This window comes from Lolium rigidum, chromosome 3 (genome assembly GCF_022539505.1).
Source record: "Lolium rigidum isolate FL_2022 chromosome 3, APGP_CSIRO_Lrig_0.1, whole genome shotgun sequence".
Classification (NCBI taxonomy): domain Eukaryota; kingdom Viridiplantae; phylum Streptophyta; class Magnoliopsida; order Poales; family Poaceae; genus Lolium; species Lolium rigidum.
The window spans coordinates 313,478,930-313,496,282 of NC_061510.1; the positions used below are offsets into that span (position 1 = coordinate 313,478,930).

The 17,353-nt window shown below is 41.5% G+C and overlaps 2 protein-coding genes across 2 annotated transcripts in view; one reads left to right on the forward strand and one right to left on the reverse strand.

The window, feature by feature from the left end:
• The first annotated feature begins 11,210 nt into the window (after nucleotides 1-11,210).
• The window catches only part of LOC124703728 (leucine-rich repeat extensin-like protein 6), a 7,917-nt gene continuing 1,774 nt past the window's right edge, over nucleotides 11,211-17,353 (forward strand). The window contains exon 1 of the mRNA XM_047235956.1: nucleotides 11,211-12,418. Coding sequence (XP_047091912.1) covers nucleotides 11,268-12,418 — 1,151 coding nt within the window. The 5' untranslated portion in view covers nucleotides 11,211-11,267. The remainder of the gene's footprint in view (nucleotides 12,419-17,353) is intronic.
• On the reverse strand, nucleotides 14,838-17,268 carry LOC124702638 (1-aminocyclopropane-1-carboxylate oxidase homolog 11-like). The gene is made up of 4 exons (XM_047234799.1): nucleotides 17,261-17,268; nucleotides 16,902-16,916; nucleotides 15,371-15,692; nucleotides 14,838-15,271 (listed from the first exon to the last, which is right to left on the reverse strand). The coding sequence occupies exons 1-4, from the start codon at nucleotides 17,266-17,268 to the stop codon at nucleotides 15,017-15,019; spliced, it is 600 nt and encodes a 199-aa protein (XP_047090755.1). The 3' UTR covers nucleotides 14,838-15,016.

The window sequence follows — 17,353 nt, forward strand, 5'->3', positions numbered from 1 at the left end:
ACAAGAGGTGTTTGAGATTAGCATTTATTTATTCAGTTATGTGATCATTGTTGAGAGTGTCCACTAGTGAAAGTATGATCCCTAGGCCTTGTTTCTAAGCATTGAAACACCGTTTCCAACAAGTTCTGCTACATGTTTGCTTGCTGCCATTTTTATTTCAGATTGCAATTACTACTTATAATCATTCATATTACTTGTATTTCACTATCTCTTCGCCGAACTAGTGCACCTATACATCTGACAAGTGTATTAGGTGTGTTGGGGACACAAGAGACTTCTTGTATCTTAATTGCAGGGTTGCTTGAGAGGGATATCTTTGACCTCTACCTCCCCGAGTTCGATAAACCTTGGGTGATTCACTTAAGGGAAACTTGTTGTCTGTTCTACAAACCTCTCGCTCTTGGAGGCCCAACACTGCCTACAAGAATAGAAGCGTGCGTAGACATCAAGCTATTTTACAGCGTCGTTGCTCGGGGAGGTAAGGTAAAAGGTATTCACATTCTCCGACTACTAAGCTATTTCCTAGCACTGTTGCCGGTGTGTGAGTGCTCGAAGCTATTTCTTTTAGATCCTGCAATTGCATCTTTTTGTTTCTTGTTTTTATTTTTCACTAGTTAGGCATAATGGAAAACAACAGTGAGCTTTTTAATCCATTTCCTGAGTTAAGACATGAATTGTTTGATGCGAAAATTAAAAAACACATGGAACCTTATTTGCATGCTAGTAGCAATGTTATTAGTATGAACGCAATTACTGCTAATGCTATGGAAAAGTCTAAGCTTGGGGAAGCTAATTTATATAAAAATAATCTTTTTTACTCCTCAGCTTTGGAAGAAGTATTTTGCCCTGATAATGCTTTGTCTCCAATATGTGGTGATTCGAATGATGCTTGTGATATTCCAAATCCACCTACTGAAAGTATTTCCTTCAAGATACCTATGAAAATTGTTGAACTTGCTATGAACAATTGCTATTTTGGAGATGGGAATGTCCATCCTAGTGATCATTTACTCTTTATACATGAATTATGCGAGTTGTTCGATAGTGCAGGTATTTCAAAGGACCAAGTTAAGAGGAAGCTATTCTCTATATCTCTGAAGGGTAGAGCTGCGGAATGGTATAAGATGCTGAAGAATGGTCGATCTATTGGTTGGGAGGAAATTGTACCTCTCTTTTATTCTAAATTTTATCCTCCTCATGAAGTGCATATTGATAGGAATTACCTTTATAACTTTTATCCTCGTGATGGAGAGAATATTTCCCAAGCATGGGGGAGATTGAAGTCACTAATGCTCAAATATCCCATTCATGAGCTCCCCCGTAATGTTATTATTAATAATTTTTATGCAAGGCTTTCAGGACACCACAAGGACTATCTAGATGCCTATTTGGAGGGATCTTTCACAAGCAAGGAGGTTGAAGCTAGATGGGATCTTCTTGAAAGAATTCAAAGCAATACCGAAGATTGGGATAACGACAAAGATAAAGAATCAGGTATAAACTACGAGTATGATTGCATTAAGTCTTTCGCTCAAACTGCTGATTTTCAAGAGCTTAGTGCTAAATATGGTCTTGATCCTCAAATTATGGCCGACTGCTATAGAGCCTTTGCTTCTCATGCATATTAATGTTCCTAAAGAAAATTGGTACATGTATCATGAACCTTTTAAAGACACTTGCATGGAAAATGAAATTGTTGTTAATGATTGCAATAAACATGCTCAAACTTCTGAAAATGATGTTTCCTATAAGCATGTTAATTTTTGTGGAGTTCATAGACCTTGTGAAAAGAATAAAATTGAAGAAGAATATTGTATCCATCACAGGAATGAAAAAACTAGAAAGTGGTCTAGGGCTCTAGATGATCTTGGTGAAAAAGTTTGTGCCCTCTACCCTTTTATTTGTGAACTTTGCCATAGAGTGGGTCATTTTAATTTTCAATGCTCCTCCAATGATAATTCGAACCTTATGAGTGATGCAAATTTGTATTGTGATGATGAAATCACTCCTAGTCAGCATGATGAGCTTACTTTATTTTTGGGGTGTGAAGAGTTATTGAGAAAAACTTCTTTGGTGGATATGAGTGCTCTTGATATTAATAGTGTCCTGCATGAGTGTCTTTCTTATTGCATTGATAATTGCCACACAAATACTTACATACAAAATATTTTAGAAGATGACACCTTGCCAAAATATGATAGGACCGCTGTGTGTTTCGAACTTATTAATGAAAAGGAGGAATCCTCCCAAGTTTCTTCTATTGTTTCTGGAAATAAATCAGGTTATGTGGAGAAGCCTCCCTTCAAGCCTCTCCCTCCTAAAGAAGGGAACGATGAGAAGGAAAAGAAGAAGAAGAAGGAAACGAAGAAGAAGAAGAAGAAGAAGAAGAAGAGGGGGAATAAAAAGAAAGAGGTAACGGCATATCCCCGCGTGTATGAGATAACGGTAGGTAACCGTAAGTATGTTATTCCTAATGATTATTATGATAATGAATCTGAGTACAATGATCTTCCTATGCTCTTTACCTATATTAGTGATCATGATTTGGAAGAGCACACTACCTTTGATATTGAAGATCTCTGGGACACTAATTCTGAAAATGATGATATTAATAATTTCCATAGTATTAGCACTATTCATGTTTCTTTCCATAATGATATAGAAAGTTCTAAGCTTGGGGAAGCTGGTTTTGATGAGCATGATATTTTTAGTCCCCCAAGCATGGAGGAGAAAATTTACTTTAGTGATACTTTACCTCCTATATATGATGATTACAATGATGACTATCATATTTTCAGTCCACCTACTATTGAGGAGAAAATTAATTATGATTACAATATGGCTCCTATATATGATGATTATGGTGATGAGAATAATAATGATAGCTATTTTATTGAATTTGCTCCCACTACAATTAATAGTAATGACTATGCTTATGTGGAGAGTAATAATTTTATGCATGTAGCTCATGATAAGAATGTTTCATGTGATAGTTATATTGTTGAGTTTGTTCATGATGCTACTGAAAATTATTATGAGAGAGGGAGACATGGTTATATGCATCTTAATAATATTAAGTTTCCCCTCTTTATGTTGAGAATCTTGAAGTTGCGCTTGTGTTGCCTTTTTATGCTTATTGCATTATGCTTACATGACTTGTTTATTTACAAGATTTCTTTTCATAGGAAGTGGGTTAGACTTAAAAGTGTTTCTTATTTGCTTATGATGCTCTCTTTTGCTTCAACTCTTATTTCTTGCGAGAGCATCATTAAAATTACCGAGCCCATCTTAATGGCTATAAAGAAAGTACTTCTTGGGAGATAACCCATGTTTTTATTTTACTACTGTTTTGTTGTGTCTTGGAAGTTGTTACTACTATAGAAACCTCTCCTTATCTTTATTTTATTTCATTGTTGTGCCAAGTAAAGTCTTTGATAGTAAAGTTGATACTAGATTTGGATTTCTCAGCGAGGAACAGATTTTTAGTCATCACGAATTTGAGTAGATCTCTCTGTAGGAGACTCTAAAAATACTGCGAAAATTCATGCGTGTTCCTCAGATATGTACGCAACTTTCATTCAATTTGAGCTTCTTCATCTGAGCATGTTAAGTGCCTAGGAAAAATTCGTCTTTACGGACTGTTCTGTTTTGATAGATTCTGCCTTTTATTTCGCATTGCCTCTTTTACTGTGTTGAATGGATTTCTTTGTTCCATTAACTTTCGGTAGCTTTGGGTAATGTCCAGAAGTGTTAAGAATGATTGTGTCCTCTCTGAACATGTGGATTTTTGATTATGCACTAACCCTCTAATGAGTTTGTTTTGAGTTTGGTGTGGAGGAAGTTTTCAAGGGTCAAGAGAGGAGGATGATATAATATGATCAAGAAGAGTGAAAAGTCTAAGCTTGGGGATGCCCCCGTGGTTCATCCCCGCATATTTCAAGAAGACTCAAGCATCTAAGCTTGGGGATGCCCAAGGCATCCCCTTCTTCATCGACAACTTATCGAGTCACCTCTAGTGAAACTATATTTTTATTCCGTCACATTTTATGTGCTTTACTTGGAGCGTCTGTATGCTTTTATTTTTGTTTTTGTTTGAATAAATTCGGATCCTAGCAATCCATGTGTGGGAGAGAGACACGCTCCGCTTTTTCATATGAACACTTGTGTTCTTCGTTTTACTTTAATATTCATGGCTAAAGTTGAAAGCTGCTTCATTGCTATTTGGTTGGAACAAAAAATGCTTCATGTGGTAATTGGTATATTGTCTTGAATAATTTGATACTTGGCAATTGTTTTGAGTTCTCAAGTAGATCATGTTTAAGCTCTTGCATCATGTAGTTTAAACCTATTAGTGGAGAACTACCGTAGAGCTTGTTGAAATTTGGTTTGCATGATTGGTCTCTCAAAAGTCTAGATATTTTCTGGTAAAAGTGTTTGAACAACAAGGAAGACAGTGTAGAGTCTTATAATGCTTGCAATATGTTCTTATGTAAGTTTTGCTGTACTGGTTCATACTTGTGTTTGCTTAAAACAACCTTGCTAGCCAAAACCTTGTACTGAGAGGGAATGCTTCTCGTGCATCCAAAACCTTGAGCCAAAACTCATGCCATTTGTGTCCACCATATCTACCTACTATGTGCTATTTTTCTGCCATTCCAAAGTAAATTGCTTGCGTGCTACCTTTAAAAATTTCATTCCTTGTCTTTGCAATACATAGCTCATGGGAAAGTAGCCTAAAAAACTATTGTGGTAAAGAATATGTCGCTTATGTATCTTATTTCTTATAAGTTGTTTGTTGAGCGGTAACCATGTTTCTGGGGACGCCATCAACTGTTACACCTTTGTTGAATATCATGTGAGTTGCTATGCATGTTCGTCTTGTCTGAAGTAAGGGTGATTTATCATGATTAAAGGGTTTGAGTATGCATATTGTTAGAGAAGAACATTGGGCCGCCAACCAAAGCCATGTATCATGGTGGAAGTTTCAGTTTGGACACTAATCCTCAATCTCTTATGAAAATATTATCTGTTGTTGAATGCTTAAGCATTAAAGAGGAGTCCATTATCTGTTTTCTATGTTGTCCCGGTATGGATGTCCTCAAGCTGAGATTTATCAAAAACGAGAAATCAAATGCGATCTATCTCCTTGGACCTTTGTACAGGTGACATAGAGGTACCCCTTTGTGACACTTGGTTGAAACATATGTAATGCAATGATAATCCATGGAAATCCGAGCTAATTAGGACAAGGTGCGAGCACTATTGGTATTCGATGCATGAGGCTTGCAACTTATAGGAAGTTTTATGCATAACACATATGAATTATTACTACCGTTGACAAAATTGTTTCCATGTTTTCAAAATAAAAAGCTCTAGCACATGAGTAATCCCTGCTTCCCTCTACGAAGGGTCTTTCTTTTACTTTATGTTGAGTCAGTTTACCTACTTCCTTCTATCTTAGAAGCAAACACTTGTGTCAACTATGCGCCTTGATTCTTATATACTTGCTTATTTGAATTCATCATATTACTTTGTATTGACAATTATCCATGAGATATACATGTTGAAAGTTCAAAACAACTGCTGAAACTTAAATCTTCCTTTGTGTTGCTTCAAAACCTTCTATTAAGAATCTATTGCTTTATGAGTTAACTCTTATGCAAGACTTATTGATGTTTGTCTTGAAAGTACTATTCATGAAAAGTCTTTGCTATATGATTCAATTGTTTAGTCATTATCTTTACAATTGTTTTGAATCACTTCATTCATTTCATATGCTTTACAATAGTATTGATCAAGATCATGTTGGTAGCATGTCACTTAAGAAATTATCCTTGTTATCATTTACCTACTCGAGGGCGAGTAGGAACTAAGATTGGGGATGCTTGATACGTCTCCAACGTATCTATAATTTCTTGTGTTTCATGCTAGTTTTATGACAATACCTACATGTTTTATTCATAATTTATATCGTTTTGATGCATTTTCCGGTACTAACCTATTAACAAGATGCCGAAGCGCCAGTTCCTGTTTTCTGCTGTTTTTGGTTTCAGAAATCCTACACAGGAAATATTCTTGGAATTGGACGAAACAAAAGCCAAACCTTCTATTTTACCGAGACGGACCCAGAGAGCCAGAGAAGTGCCGGAGGGGGGCCAAGGGGGCCCCACACCACACCTGGGCGCGGGCCCCTCCCTGGCCGCGCCACCAGGTGGGGAGGCCACCCCCTGGCTCCTCCGACTCCGCCCTTTCGCCTATATATTATGTCCGTCGCGAAAACCCTAAAACACCCGACGATATTCCACGAAGAGTTCCGTAGCCGCCGCCATCGCGAAGACAAGTTTCGGGGGACAGAATCTCTGTTCCGGTACACCGCCGGGACGGGGAATTGCCCCCGGAGTCATCTCCATCGACACCACCGCCTTCTTCATCGCCGTTGTTGTCTCCCATGATGAGGAGGGAGTAGTTCTCCCCCAAGGCTGAGGGCTCTACCGGTAGCTATGTGGTTCATCTCTCTCTCCCATGGTGTGATCTTTATGTGATCATGAGCTTTGTATCACTATTAATATATGTGCTACTCTAGTGATGTTATTAAAGTAGTCTATTCCTCCTCCATGATGTAAAGTTGACAGTGTGTGCATCATGTAGTACTTGGCATAGGTTATGATTGTAATCTCTTGTGGATTATGAAGTTAACTATTACTATGATAGTATTGATGAGATCTATTCCCCCTTTCGTAGCTATTGTTGACAGTGTGTATGCTATGTTAGTACTCGGTCTAAATTGCAACGGTCTATTATGCACTCTAGAGGTTACTTTAATATGAACTCCGGATTCACTCTCCACGGTGTGATGGTGACAGTGTGCGCATCGTGTGTGATTCCATTATGAAGTTGTGGAGCTTGTTTACTCCGGCTTGAGGGTGCTCTTGTAGCCCTACACAATGAATGGTGTTTGTTATCCAACAAGAGAGTGTTTGAGATTAGCATTTATTTATTCAGTTATGTGATCATTCTTGAGAGTGTCCACTAGTGAAAGTATGATCCCTAGGCCTTGTTTCTAAGCATAGAAACACCATTTCCAACAAGTTCTGCTACATGTTTGCTTGCTGCCATTTTTATTTCAGATTGCAATTACTACTTATAATCATCCATATTACTTGTATTTCACTATCTCTTCGCCGAACTAGTGCACCTATACATCTGACAAGTGTATTAGGTGTGTTGGGGACACAAGAGACTTCTTGTATCTTAATTGCAGGGGTTGCTTGAGAGGGATATCTTTGACCTCTACCTCCCTGAGTTCGATAAACCTTGGGTGATTCACTTAAGGGAAACTTGCTGCTGTTCTACAAACCTCTGCTCTTGGAGGCCCAACACTGTCTACAGGAATAGAAGCGTGCGTAGACATCAGTGATCACGTACCACCACGCCAATTCCGCCTCTTCTTGTCGTCGAGTCCCAGGCTGCATCAACATTCTCCTTCAGCTCACCTTCTGTCGGGGAAATCCATCTCGAGTCAGCTTGTGTGCCATCAGTATTTGCTAGACGCTCCGTTTCCATTGGCTGTTTGCCTTTCGGCTCCCACCCAGCGCCGGTTGCAGCCACATAGGAGGACAGGTAGCTGCAAAGGTAGGGTACCGAGGCAGAAACCCTCGCCTTTCCGTCCCCATGGACGATGTTGTTTCGGTGGTGCCATACTCTCCGCAACATGAATATGATTTTCGTTCTCATCTGTTCTGAAACGTTGCACAATAAAAGAAAAAAACCAATCATCCCCATTAAATCTAAAGGCCTCTAAAGTAGGAAGGTCCTAGTGATTTCGGAGCTCATGACGCAGGGCCTTTGCCAAAGTGCATCTAATAAGAGCGTGATGCGAGTCCTCTCCTTCGAGCCCGCAGATGGCACAAGTCGGTGCAATCGAGTTTATGCGCCGATGGAGGGCCGACCGAACAGCCATGGTCGATGAGGCCACCTTCCACGCGAAAACACGAAGTTTCCGAGGGACCTTGGCCTTCCAGATTAACTCCCAAATTTTCCTGCCTCCATTTGGTTTCGAACTAGACTGCCCACCGCTCAGACTTGACAGACGAGGTTGGAGACCAAGGCGGTAAGCCGACCGAACTGAAAATAAACCATTACTTTCCGGGAACCAGGCCACGAAATCATCACATTGTCTTGTCGGAATCTTGATTGCCAAGATCGCATGTACATCCATCGGTATACAGCACTCTCAGACCCTCTCTTCATCCCATGTCCTAGTGTCAGGGTTTATGAGTTATGAAACCCCTCAGCGCCTCGAGGTCCCTCTCCTAGCCATCACCTTTAAAGCATGGGGAATCCAATTGTCTCTAAATATTCGCACACTCGATCCAGATCCAATCCTCCAAATAGCACCTTTCTTTAGCAACTCCAAACCGTGCATTACCCCTTCCCATGCCGGTGATACATTCTAAATAAACGATGTGTCAAGAAGGTGCGCCGATGGATAGTATCGTGCTTTTAATAACCGTGCACATAAGCTATTAGGACGTGGGATTAAACGCCACGCTTGACGAGCCAAGAGAGCTTGGTTAAAAATTCTGAGATCTCTGAAGCCGATACCACCCTGTGATTTTGGTCGAGTCAGTTTTTCCCAAGACATCCAGTGCATGCGCTTCCTATTTTCTTCATCTCCCCACCAAAAGTCACGGATAATGTGAGGTAGATCATCAGTTAGGCCCAATAGAAATTTGAAAACCCCCATAGCATATGTCGCCAAAGATTGGAAAACAGCCTTTACAAGTGTTTCTTTCGCAGCACTCGACAAATATTTCTCTGTCCAGTCACAGGCTCTATTTTGAAAGCTTTCCTTCAATGTTTTGAATTTGCCTTTCTTCATTTTACCCTCAGGGAACTGGAAGTCCGAGATATTTCTGCAAGACTATTTTGTTCGAACTATTAGATACAAAGTATTGTTGTAATCATTGATTTTGTTAATGGGAATCGTTGATCTTGTATTTTTATCGGGAAAAAGAGAGCATGAGAGAGGAGGACATAGACGTGACCGGTTTCCACTTAATTGCCACTGTCCCAGTGCAGTTTAAGAACATGACTTCCTTACCTATGTCTTGTTGTTGGCATATCTTTGGCCACTTTAAAAGAGCAAAGTATATTACGTCTTTCTCATGCACCCTATAGCTTGATCCGATCCAGTAGGTGAATGAAAAAGGTAGCCGGCCGGGGACGATGCATCTGCAATGCAGGTTCTTCTTTGGCCGCAAATGCGGTTCTAGGTTGATGTTTACGGAGCCATTCTTTTGCTCCACACGGTTATTATTGATTACTATTGTAACAACCTACGAAGATTAATCTTCACACTTGCCGGCGACAGCTTTTTAACTTTTCATTCATGCACACGCTTGTCCTTCGATCCGAGCTCCAGTTCATAGATAATATATATATTTGTCAAGCAAACAGTAGTTTAAAAAGTTGTTGTGCTTTTCGTATGAGCGAGGTAATTCATCTCTTTCGCTTGGTAAGAAATCTTGGAGCTTTCAACCACAAGAAGACTATCCCCGCCCAGCCCGGCATATAGGTAGAAGAACTGTGGATGCATTGCTTTTTCTTTGATGTAAATGCCACTTCCTCGATTTCATAATATAAAATGTTTTGACAAGTGGTTTTAGATTGCCAAAACCTCTTATATTGTGCAATGGAAGGAGTATCTAATACCCTCTAAACTCCATTCTTAAGAATTTTATTGCCATTGTCCCATTTAAGAAACGTGCTGACACATTTAACCTTTTTTCAACTTACAAAAACAGACTCACATGTCGAGTTCATGAGGTTCGCCACCTAAATATGTATTCTTCAAATAGGCTAGCTAGTTTACATAAGGTGCCATTTAGTTATTCAGTATCTAAATCAACAGGAGTTGAGGAATGGGTCATTTCTTTCCGTAAAGTTTGGTCACTTGTGGCTGCAGAATCCATCTCGAATCGAATCCATCTCGAATCCGAGCGATATGATCATCTATTAGCATGAGCGATTGTGTACTCGAACGAATAGTACTCCGTAGTATTGAAGCAACAAAACTTACAAGAATGCATTCAGAAGCACAATAATCATGAATGCTTTTTTAAGGTGAATGTAATTTCCCCTAATCTAGTGCAATAGGCCAAATAAATCCCACTCAAAACCACCATTACCCCCATCTATCATTTCAGAATCTCCCATGGCTACGGCATACAATGAGTGGGTCTTCGTGATTTCTACATCAAGGTTGAAGAAACGTGCAAATTAAGTTAGGTTACCTTTGTATTTTACAAGCTTGTCCTGAGGGAAATATATTGTGAAGGCTACGTTCATTAAATATCACGAAGAACATCATCATGATCATACATCTGAGGGATGTTTTATGCTTATAATGATGTTTTCACAATGTATTATGAACATTGTTTCATGATATTTCTGATAATACTGATTTGATATAATATTTGTTGTCCTATATAATTGATTCAAAGTTCATAAAATTTGATTTAAACCCGGTCTAATATGCACTCCATCTATTTTGGAAAGGAGGGAGTATCGGTCACAAATGGGTCGAATATGAAGAGAGCCAATACACTTGAGCTAGAGGGTAGAGCCACCTTGCGGTTCGTCCACTCGCACTATTCAGAATGCCTCATGTCCGTGCTTTTATTTTTTTGTTAATTAGCTGGTTGGATTTAGAAGGGGACTGGTTGAATCGTAGCCAGGGTTTTTTTGTCGGTAGCAAAAAAAAAATAGCGGTGGGCACCGGTAAATCCGGTTTTCGGAAATACCAAAAATACTGGCCAAAATACCTCCCGATATTTATCAAACAAATTTATAAATTCATCCAAAATTTGTCAAAATTCATTAAATTTGAGCTAATTATGTGAATACCGGTAAATTTTGTCGGGTATTACAGTTTTCCGGTGGTAACACGTAAAATCGATTTTGGACGAAATTTTGGAAACCTTGGCCAAGAAAAAAAACCCCATGATCGTAGCCCAACACTTACGATTGTTCATTTCTGTATAGGCATGCATGGCATCCAAGCAACCAACCAATGAAAAATCATGATGATAATTAAGTCAACATCCATGACCAAGCATAGCAATGATCATATCCCTCCAACCCCTCACCCAAAAACCAGTATATATAACCACCTCAAAATCCAAGAGTATACCACAGTAGAACAAACATTCCATCCATCTCCCAGAGTCCCAAACTCATAATTAGCACCCAAAACCCAGACAAAAATGTCGCCCCTCTCAAAGCCAAGATCAGCCACAAGGACTCTCAAGCGCATCATATTTCTCTCCCTCCTCCTTCCATGTCTCCCCCAGCCTCTCCCCTCGCTTTCCCCCTCTCCCGCCCCGGCGCCGCCGTCCCTGCCGCTGTCGCCGTTCAACGAGCGCCTGGACGCGGCGTACATCGCGTTCCAGGCGTGGAAGCACGTCATCACCGAGGACCCCAAGAACCTGACGGCTGACTGGTGCGGCCCCTTCGTGTGCAACTACACCGGCGTGTTCTGCGCCGCCGCGCCCGACGACCCGTGCATCCTCACCGTGGCCGGCGTCGACCTCAACCACGGACGCCTAGCCGGCGAGCTCACCGACCACCTGGGCCTCCTCGCCGACCTCGCCGTCCTCCACCTCAACTCCAACCGCTTCTGCGGCACCCTCCCGCCGTCCATGCAGCACATGCGCCTCCTCTACGAGCTCGACGTCAGCAACAACCTCCTCTCCGGCGCCTTCCCCTCCTTCCTCACCTCGCTACCGTCGCTCAAGTACCTCGACCTCCGCTTCAACGACTTCGACGGCCAGCTCCCGCCGGCAGTCTTTGGGCGGCAGCTCAGCCTCGACGCGCTCTTCGCCAACGACAACCGCTTCAACGTCTCGCTCTCCAGCGGCGGCATCACCAACTCCACCGCCTCCGTCATCGTGCTCGCCAACACCGCGCTCGCCGGCTGCCTCCCGCCCACCATCGGCGACATGGCCGACACGCTCGTCGAGCTCGTCCTGCTCAACACCAGCATCAGCTCCTGCATCCCGCCGGAGATCGGCAAGCTCAAGAAGCTCAAGGTGCTCGACCTCAGCCACAACGAATTCGCCGGGGAGCTGCCGGACAGCATCGGCGACATGGAGAGCCTCGAGGTGATCAACGTCGGCTACAACTTGCTCTCCGGCGCGGTGCCGGAGTCCGTCTGCCTGCTGCCGAACCTCAAGAACCTCACCCTCGTCGGCAACTACTTCTGCGACGAGCCCGTGTCCTGCCTCCACATCCCCAAGCGCGACGACCGGATGAACTGCATCCCCGACTGGCCGCACCAGCGATCGCACGAGCAGTGCGTCGCCTTCGACCACCGCCCGCCGGTGCACTGCGCCGCCGACGGCTGCATCCTTCCGCCGCCTAAAAGGCTATAATTAATTCCTGCGTGCGTGCGCCGTGCATGGACACTGTTCGTACGGATCGACGACAACGGCGCATAGCTGGTACAAGACAATTTTAAGCTACATTGTGCGGGTCTAGGAACAGTGGAGTACCAGTCATGATCGCCCAACTAATTTAGGGTCGCTCAAACACAAGTTTATTCGTGTCCTCGGTTTGTGCGTGTGTTTGGTGGGTAAAAGGCAACCAAGAGGGAATATTGCATTACAAGCGTGCTGTGTCGTAGGCCTTGTTGGTTTCTTCTTTTTTCTCTTAGCTTTATGTTACTTGGACAGAAATGCCACAACTAATGTAGATCAAAACAGGTGTGACATAAAGATTTGAATAATAAGGCAAACTCCTCTTTTTTTATTGGCCCTAATTGTAATACTATTATATTACCTTACTATATGCATAAGTGCATAACACATTAATTACTATTTCTTTACTGTATTTTATTTCTATTACTCCTGTTGGCCCTCGCAAGACAAACACTCCTGTTCATATAAGTAGTCACAAAAAAAATATAACATAAAGCCAAACTGTGAACTTTGTACTCTTGTTGAGGTGTGTGTGTTTCGACTTTTGTTGTATCAGTTTGGTGCGACAGTAAGCTAAGTAGAAGTTTCTGGCATAAAAAAGTATGTGCATGAACTCACCTTTTCATTACCACATGAACTGATCATGCTTGTTTCTATATGTCAAAAGCTTAAGTGCTTAACACGTAAACTTAAACTCAAACAACGCCACCTCATCGAAATGTGCTTTATGTAATGCACAAACTACCACATGCATCTCTATTATTTTGACATGGGATTTCAATGTCTCTATCAAAAAATAATTAGTCACTTTTGATGCTTATGTCTCAGCTAGAAAAGTTACAAGTGAAGGGACCAAACGTTCATGTCCATCGGTTGAAAAGACCAGCCAGCCGCAAATAAAATCACGGCAACACATACTTTCACATTGAGAATATCCTAACTGTAATCTTGCAATATAGAAGGATAGCAGATACTCCCTCCATTCACTATCCATTTACTTGTTTCAGTCTCTATCTAGTCCATATATTGGGCCATATTTGTGTCCACATATATCCTTCTATATCTTTCACAGTGAGTTCATAAATGTGGCCATGTAGGTGTTTTCTGCAACAATAGGTCCAAATCCCCAAGGCCACAATTGACAAACTTTATCCACCTTAACCTAGTTCAAAGCCCTACCACCACCCACGATGACAGTTGAGCTGTGGAGCGGCACATTTTTATCATCGACAATAGTCTCGTATCAGTTTATATTGGACTTGGTAGCAGTGTGATTTTTTATTACATGGGGAAAATTAACTTGCACAAAATCGAGCGTAAGTACTGCCCCTCCAAGGTCAAAAGGTCAGGAGAAATTCCCCCCAAAATCTTTCTTTGTGCCCCACATCCCAATCCTTAAATTGACAAGCCATAATGTAAAGTAAACTAGCTATAAGGCGCACAACATGATTGTGACAAAAAGGCCAAGCCAATGAGGACCATCCCAATTTCAACTTTATTTGTTATTAAGAAGTTTCATCTATAAATAGTTTAGCTAGGCAAGTACTTCTCTTGGCAATGAGTGTGACATACAAGCGTCAACTGAGTCATTTGAATAGATTGGAAAATGACTAGTTTGAAAAAGCAGTGGAGTTAGAGACAAGGCAACTAAAATGCTAGGCAGTGGTTGTGCTAATAATAAATCTGAGAGATCTTTTTGTTTCCTGACAAAGCATACGCCTGTGATGTTTCTTAAATCTTCATTGTACTTTCCCTCATTTTATCTATAATAATTTTCTTGTAACTTCTGTGTAAAAAAAGGGAAGATTGGTGGAACTGACGATATGACTACAAAACAAGATCGGTATACAAAGTCATGATAATTGTTTCTTGCTAAATTTAAATTCGACCATCATTGTTTTATGTATTCGCACAATTGGCTAGGTTCCTAGATCTCATTATCTTTATGATATAAATTTTTGGGGTTGTTGGACATATAAAAAAAGGCAGATTTTGCGGAGAAATTTCTTTCTTGAGCAAGTAAAGTTGGTGATATATCTTCCCCCATTTTATGACATATGCGTGCTTAATTTTCGAATGGTAACTGTCGCTTAAACCCTTAGTAATTTTCTCAATATGATATCTATTCTTCCATAGTGGATGTACATGTTGTCAGCTAAGCGGGAGAAAAGCTGCAGGGGATGGTGGAGTGCCTGGAGACGAAGGCAAAATATCTCTAGATCATAGTTCGCGCCCGTCGATAGATCGGCTATTGTTTTGGCGCAGTTCCTGACGTACACTAAGCTACGCCAGTGAAAGGAAAAAAACCAATGAGTGGGGTTGTGCATAGACCAAGCAACTACTATTAAAGATCTGAACTAAAAGAAAAAAAACAGGTTTCATTTACAAACGAAGGAACAAATATGAGTTTCCTGAAGATTTCTCAGTATATGATCTCTTCTAGTGAAATACATTAGGTAACCAAGCTGTTACCTAAACTTATGCTGCCATTTTACGGTCCGTTCTTAGTGTTAAAACCATTCAGCTACTCTCCCATGTCATATCCTGAAGTTGGAGATAGCAGTCTTGGCATCTAGCCCGATGGAGTAGTAATGTTTGATGTAATCTCTAACCAGGGTCTCCCTATACAACGGTGGGTTCTCATCAGACAGGAGCTCCTTGATAGGGCCGTACATCCTCGTCGAGGCCGGGTGGAAATGTGTGCTGAAGAAGCACGCGATGGAGACCCTCGGCGCAACATTCTTCGCCACCACCCTATGCTCCACACTCCGGAACCTGTCGTTGGAGATCAACTGAACATTTTGAACAAAACACAATCAGTTCAAAATGATCAAGAATCTGTCCTTGTGTGTCAAAAATAATTCAGACTTGGATGATCACGATGTGCATACCTGCAGGAGATCGCCAATATTTACGATGAATGCTCCAGGGGTTGGTGTGACGTCGACCCACCGGTCCTCATGGAGGATCTGGAGGCCACCGATTTCGTCTTGGAGCAGCACAGTGAGAAACCCGGAGTCTGAATGCCGGCTTGTGCCAATGGCCAGTTCAGGCTGGGGGCAAGGAGGGTAGTAGTGGCAGAGTATGATCTGTCCTTGGTTGCACTCGATATCTGTCAGGCAGCTCTGCTTAAGCCCAAGAGCTTCTGAGAGGAGCTCGAACAAAATGTTCCCCAAATTCTTCACTTGCTGAGCGTATTCAAACAGTGCGCTGCTGCAGTTTAAGGTACAACGTAAGTGTGATTGTTCTGGAATAGATGATTTAAGTAACATTTCCTGAAACTTGACAAGAAAAAAGGTCCTATAAAGATTAGTTTCACTACACAATTTAGCTTTTATCATTGTATACCAAAGAGGAGCTCAAACTAACAAAAAGAACTTTATACAAGTAGTTTGTCAATAGTACTAACTGCTCCTATTATAAAAAGTGCAGAGATACATCGAAGCTCGAAGTTACATTGGTGTTAGTTGACTACTCATAGTGTAAATAACTTCACTAGTAACTAAGTGTCCAATGCAGCAAATTTGCTTATATGGCAGTGAGTTAATGAGTAGAGAAGAGGATGGAGTAACATACTTACAGTAACATCACACTTCCAAGATACAATGAGTCTACAAGCTAATTAATAAATACATCTATGATACTACTATGATGTTACTAACCACTATGAGGGTAGTAACAACATAGAGTAGTAACATGTGCATGTTACTACTCTATGTTACTTCCCACTATGACTAGTCGTATAAGAGATAAATATAGGATTGTTAACCGACATAACTGAAATCAACTCAATTTGAAATATATGACATGCCGCTCTCTTACATGATTAAAAAAGGGATAAATATAGGATCATAACTGAATTCAGCTAGCAGATTGGCATAGAAACTTGCAAAGTTTATGAATGAATTCATGATATGTATCAGCCTACCAGGCATTAAGTCCGTGGTGTTCAAGTTCAACAGCAACACTGATGCTGTCTACATGCAGGCCAATAGGCCATATCAAACTTGGTCACGTGGGGCGACTCAAAATCTTGTCGACCAGTTGTGAGAAATATCTACATCATGCATGCCGCTGTAGAACATGAACTTCTTTCACTTCTCCAACACCATGGCATTGGCACCATCGTCACCGAAAGGACATCTTCATGCAACGAGACGTTTGCTGCTCCGACATCACGAACACATCATTGCCGAGGTCTTACATCTGTTGATCTTTATCGACATCCCAATCAGCACACCTCTGCCACAACATTATCCATGAAGATGAACACGTGTCTTATGACTGCAAGACGCAACACGATACCAGCGACGGCATCGACCACATCTGGCAGATAACTCTACATGATGCATACGGTTCAGATAAAAATATTGTGGGTGGTGGGATTCCTCCAGCTAATCCTGGCAAAACAGGTGGTCTTACCTATGAACTTCTCCTCTGATATTTGTAAGACATCCCAACGGTGTCTCTTAAGGTGCGAAAACGTCATCGATTGCAGCTCCGTCATACACATCGCAAAGATTTTGTGTGCATCCGACCCTTGCAGTTACACCGACTATGATGAGTACTACATCGATCATGACCACCTTAACCATGCTACTACACAGTAGCGGAGCTTGCCAGGAAAAGCTGGGCGGGCCAGCATGCTTAAAATGACTAAAATGGACTGCTATTGGGCTAAAATTACCAATATGTAGGCAGGAAATCTCTAAAGTTGGGTGGGCCATAGCCCGATTTTGTTTCAACTAAGCTCCGCCCCCTGCTACTACATCATCGGCTACCTCGACATCACGACTATGGTACAACAACATGTACAATAGGTACAGTGCATAGCATTTGCGTCATGCCTTGCTTCCATGACACTTGCGATGTGA

Excerpts from the sequence above, each read along its gene's own strand:
- LOC124702638 (XM_047234799.1), bottom strand. Across the intron at positions 15,272-15,370 it reads ATATTGGCGATCTCCTGCAG|TTGATCTCCAACGACAGGTT; the intron begins GTATGCACATCG and ends CAAAATGTTCAG.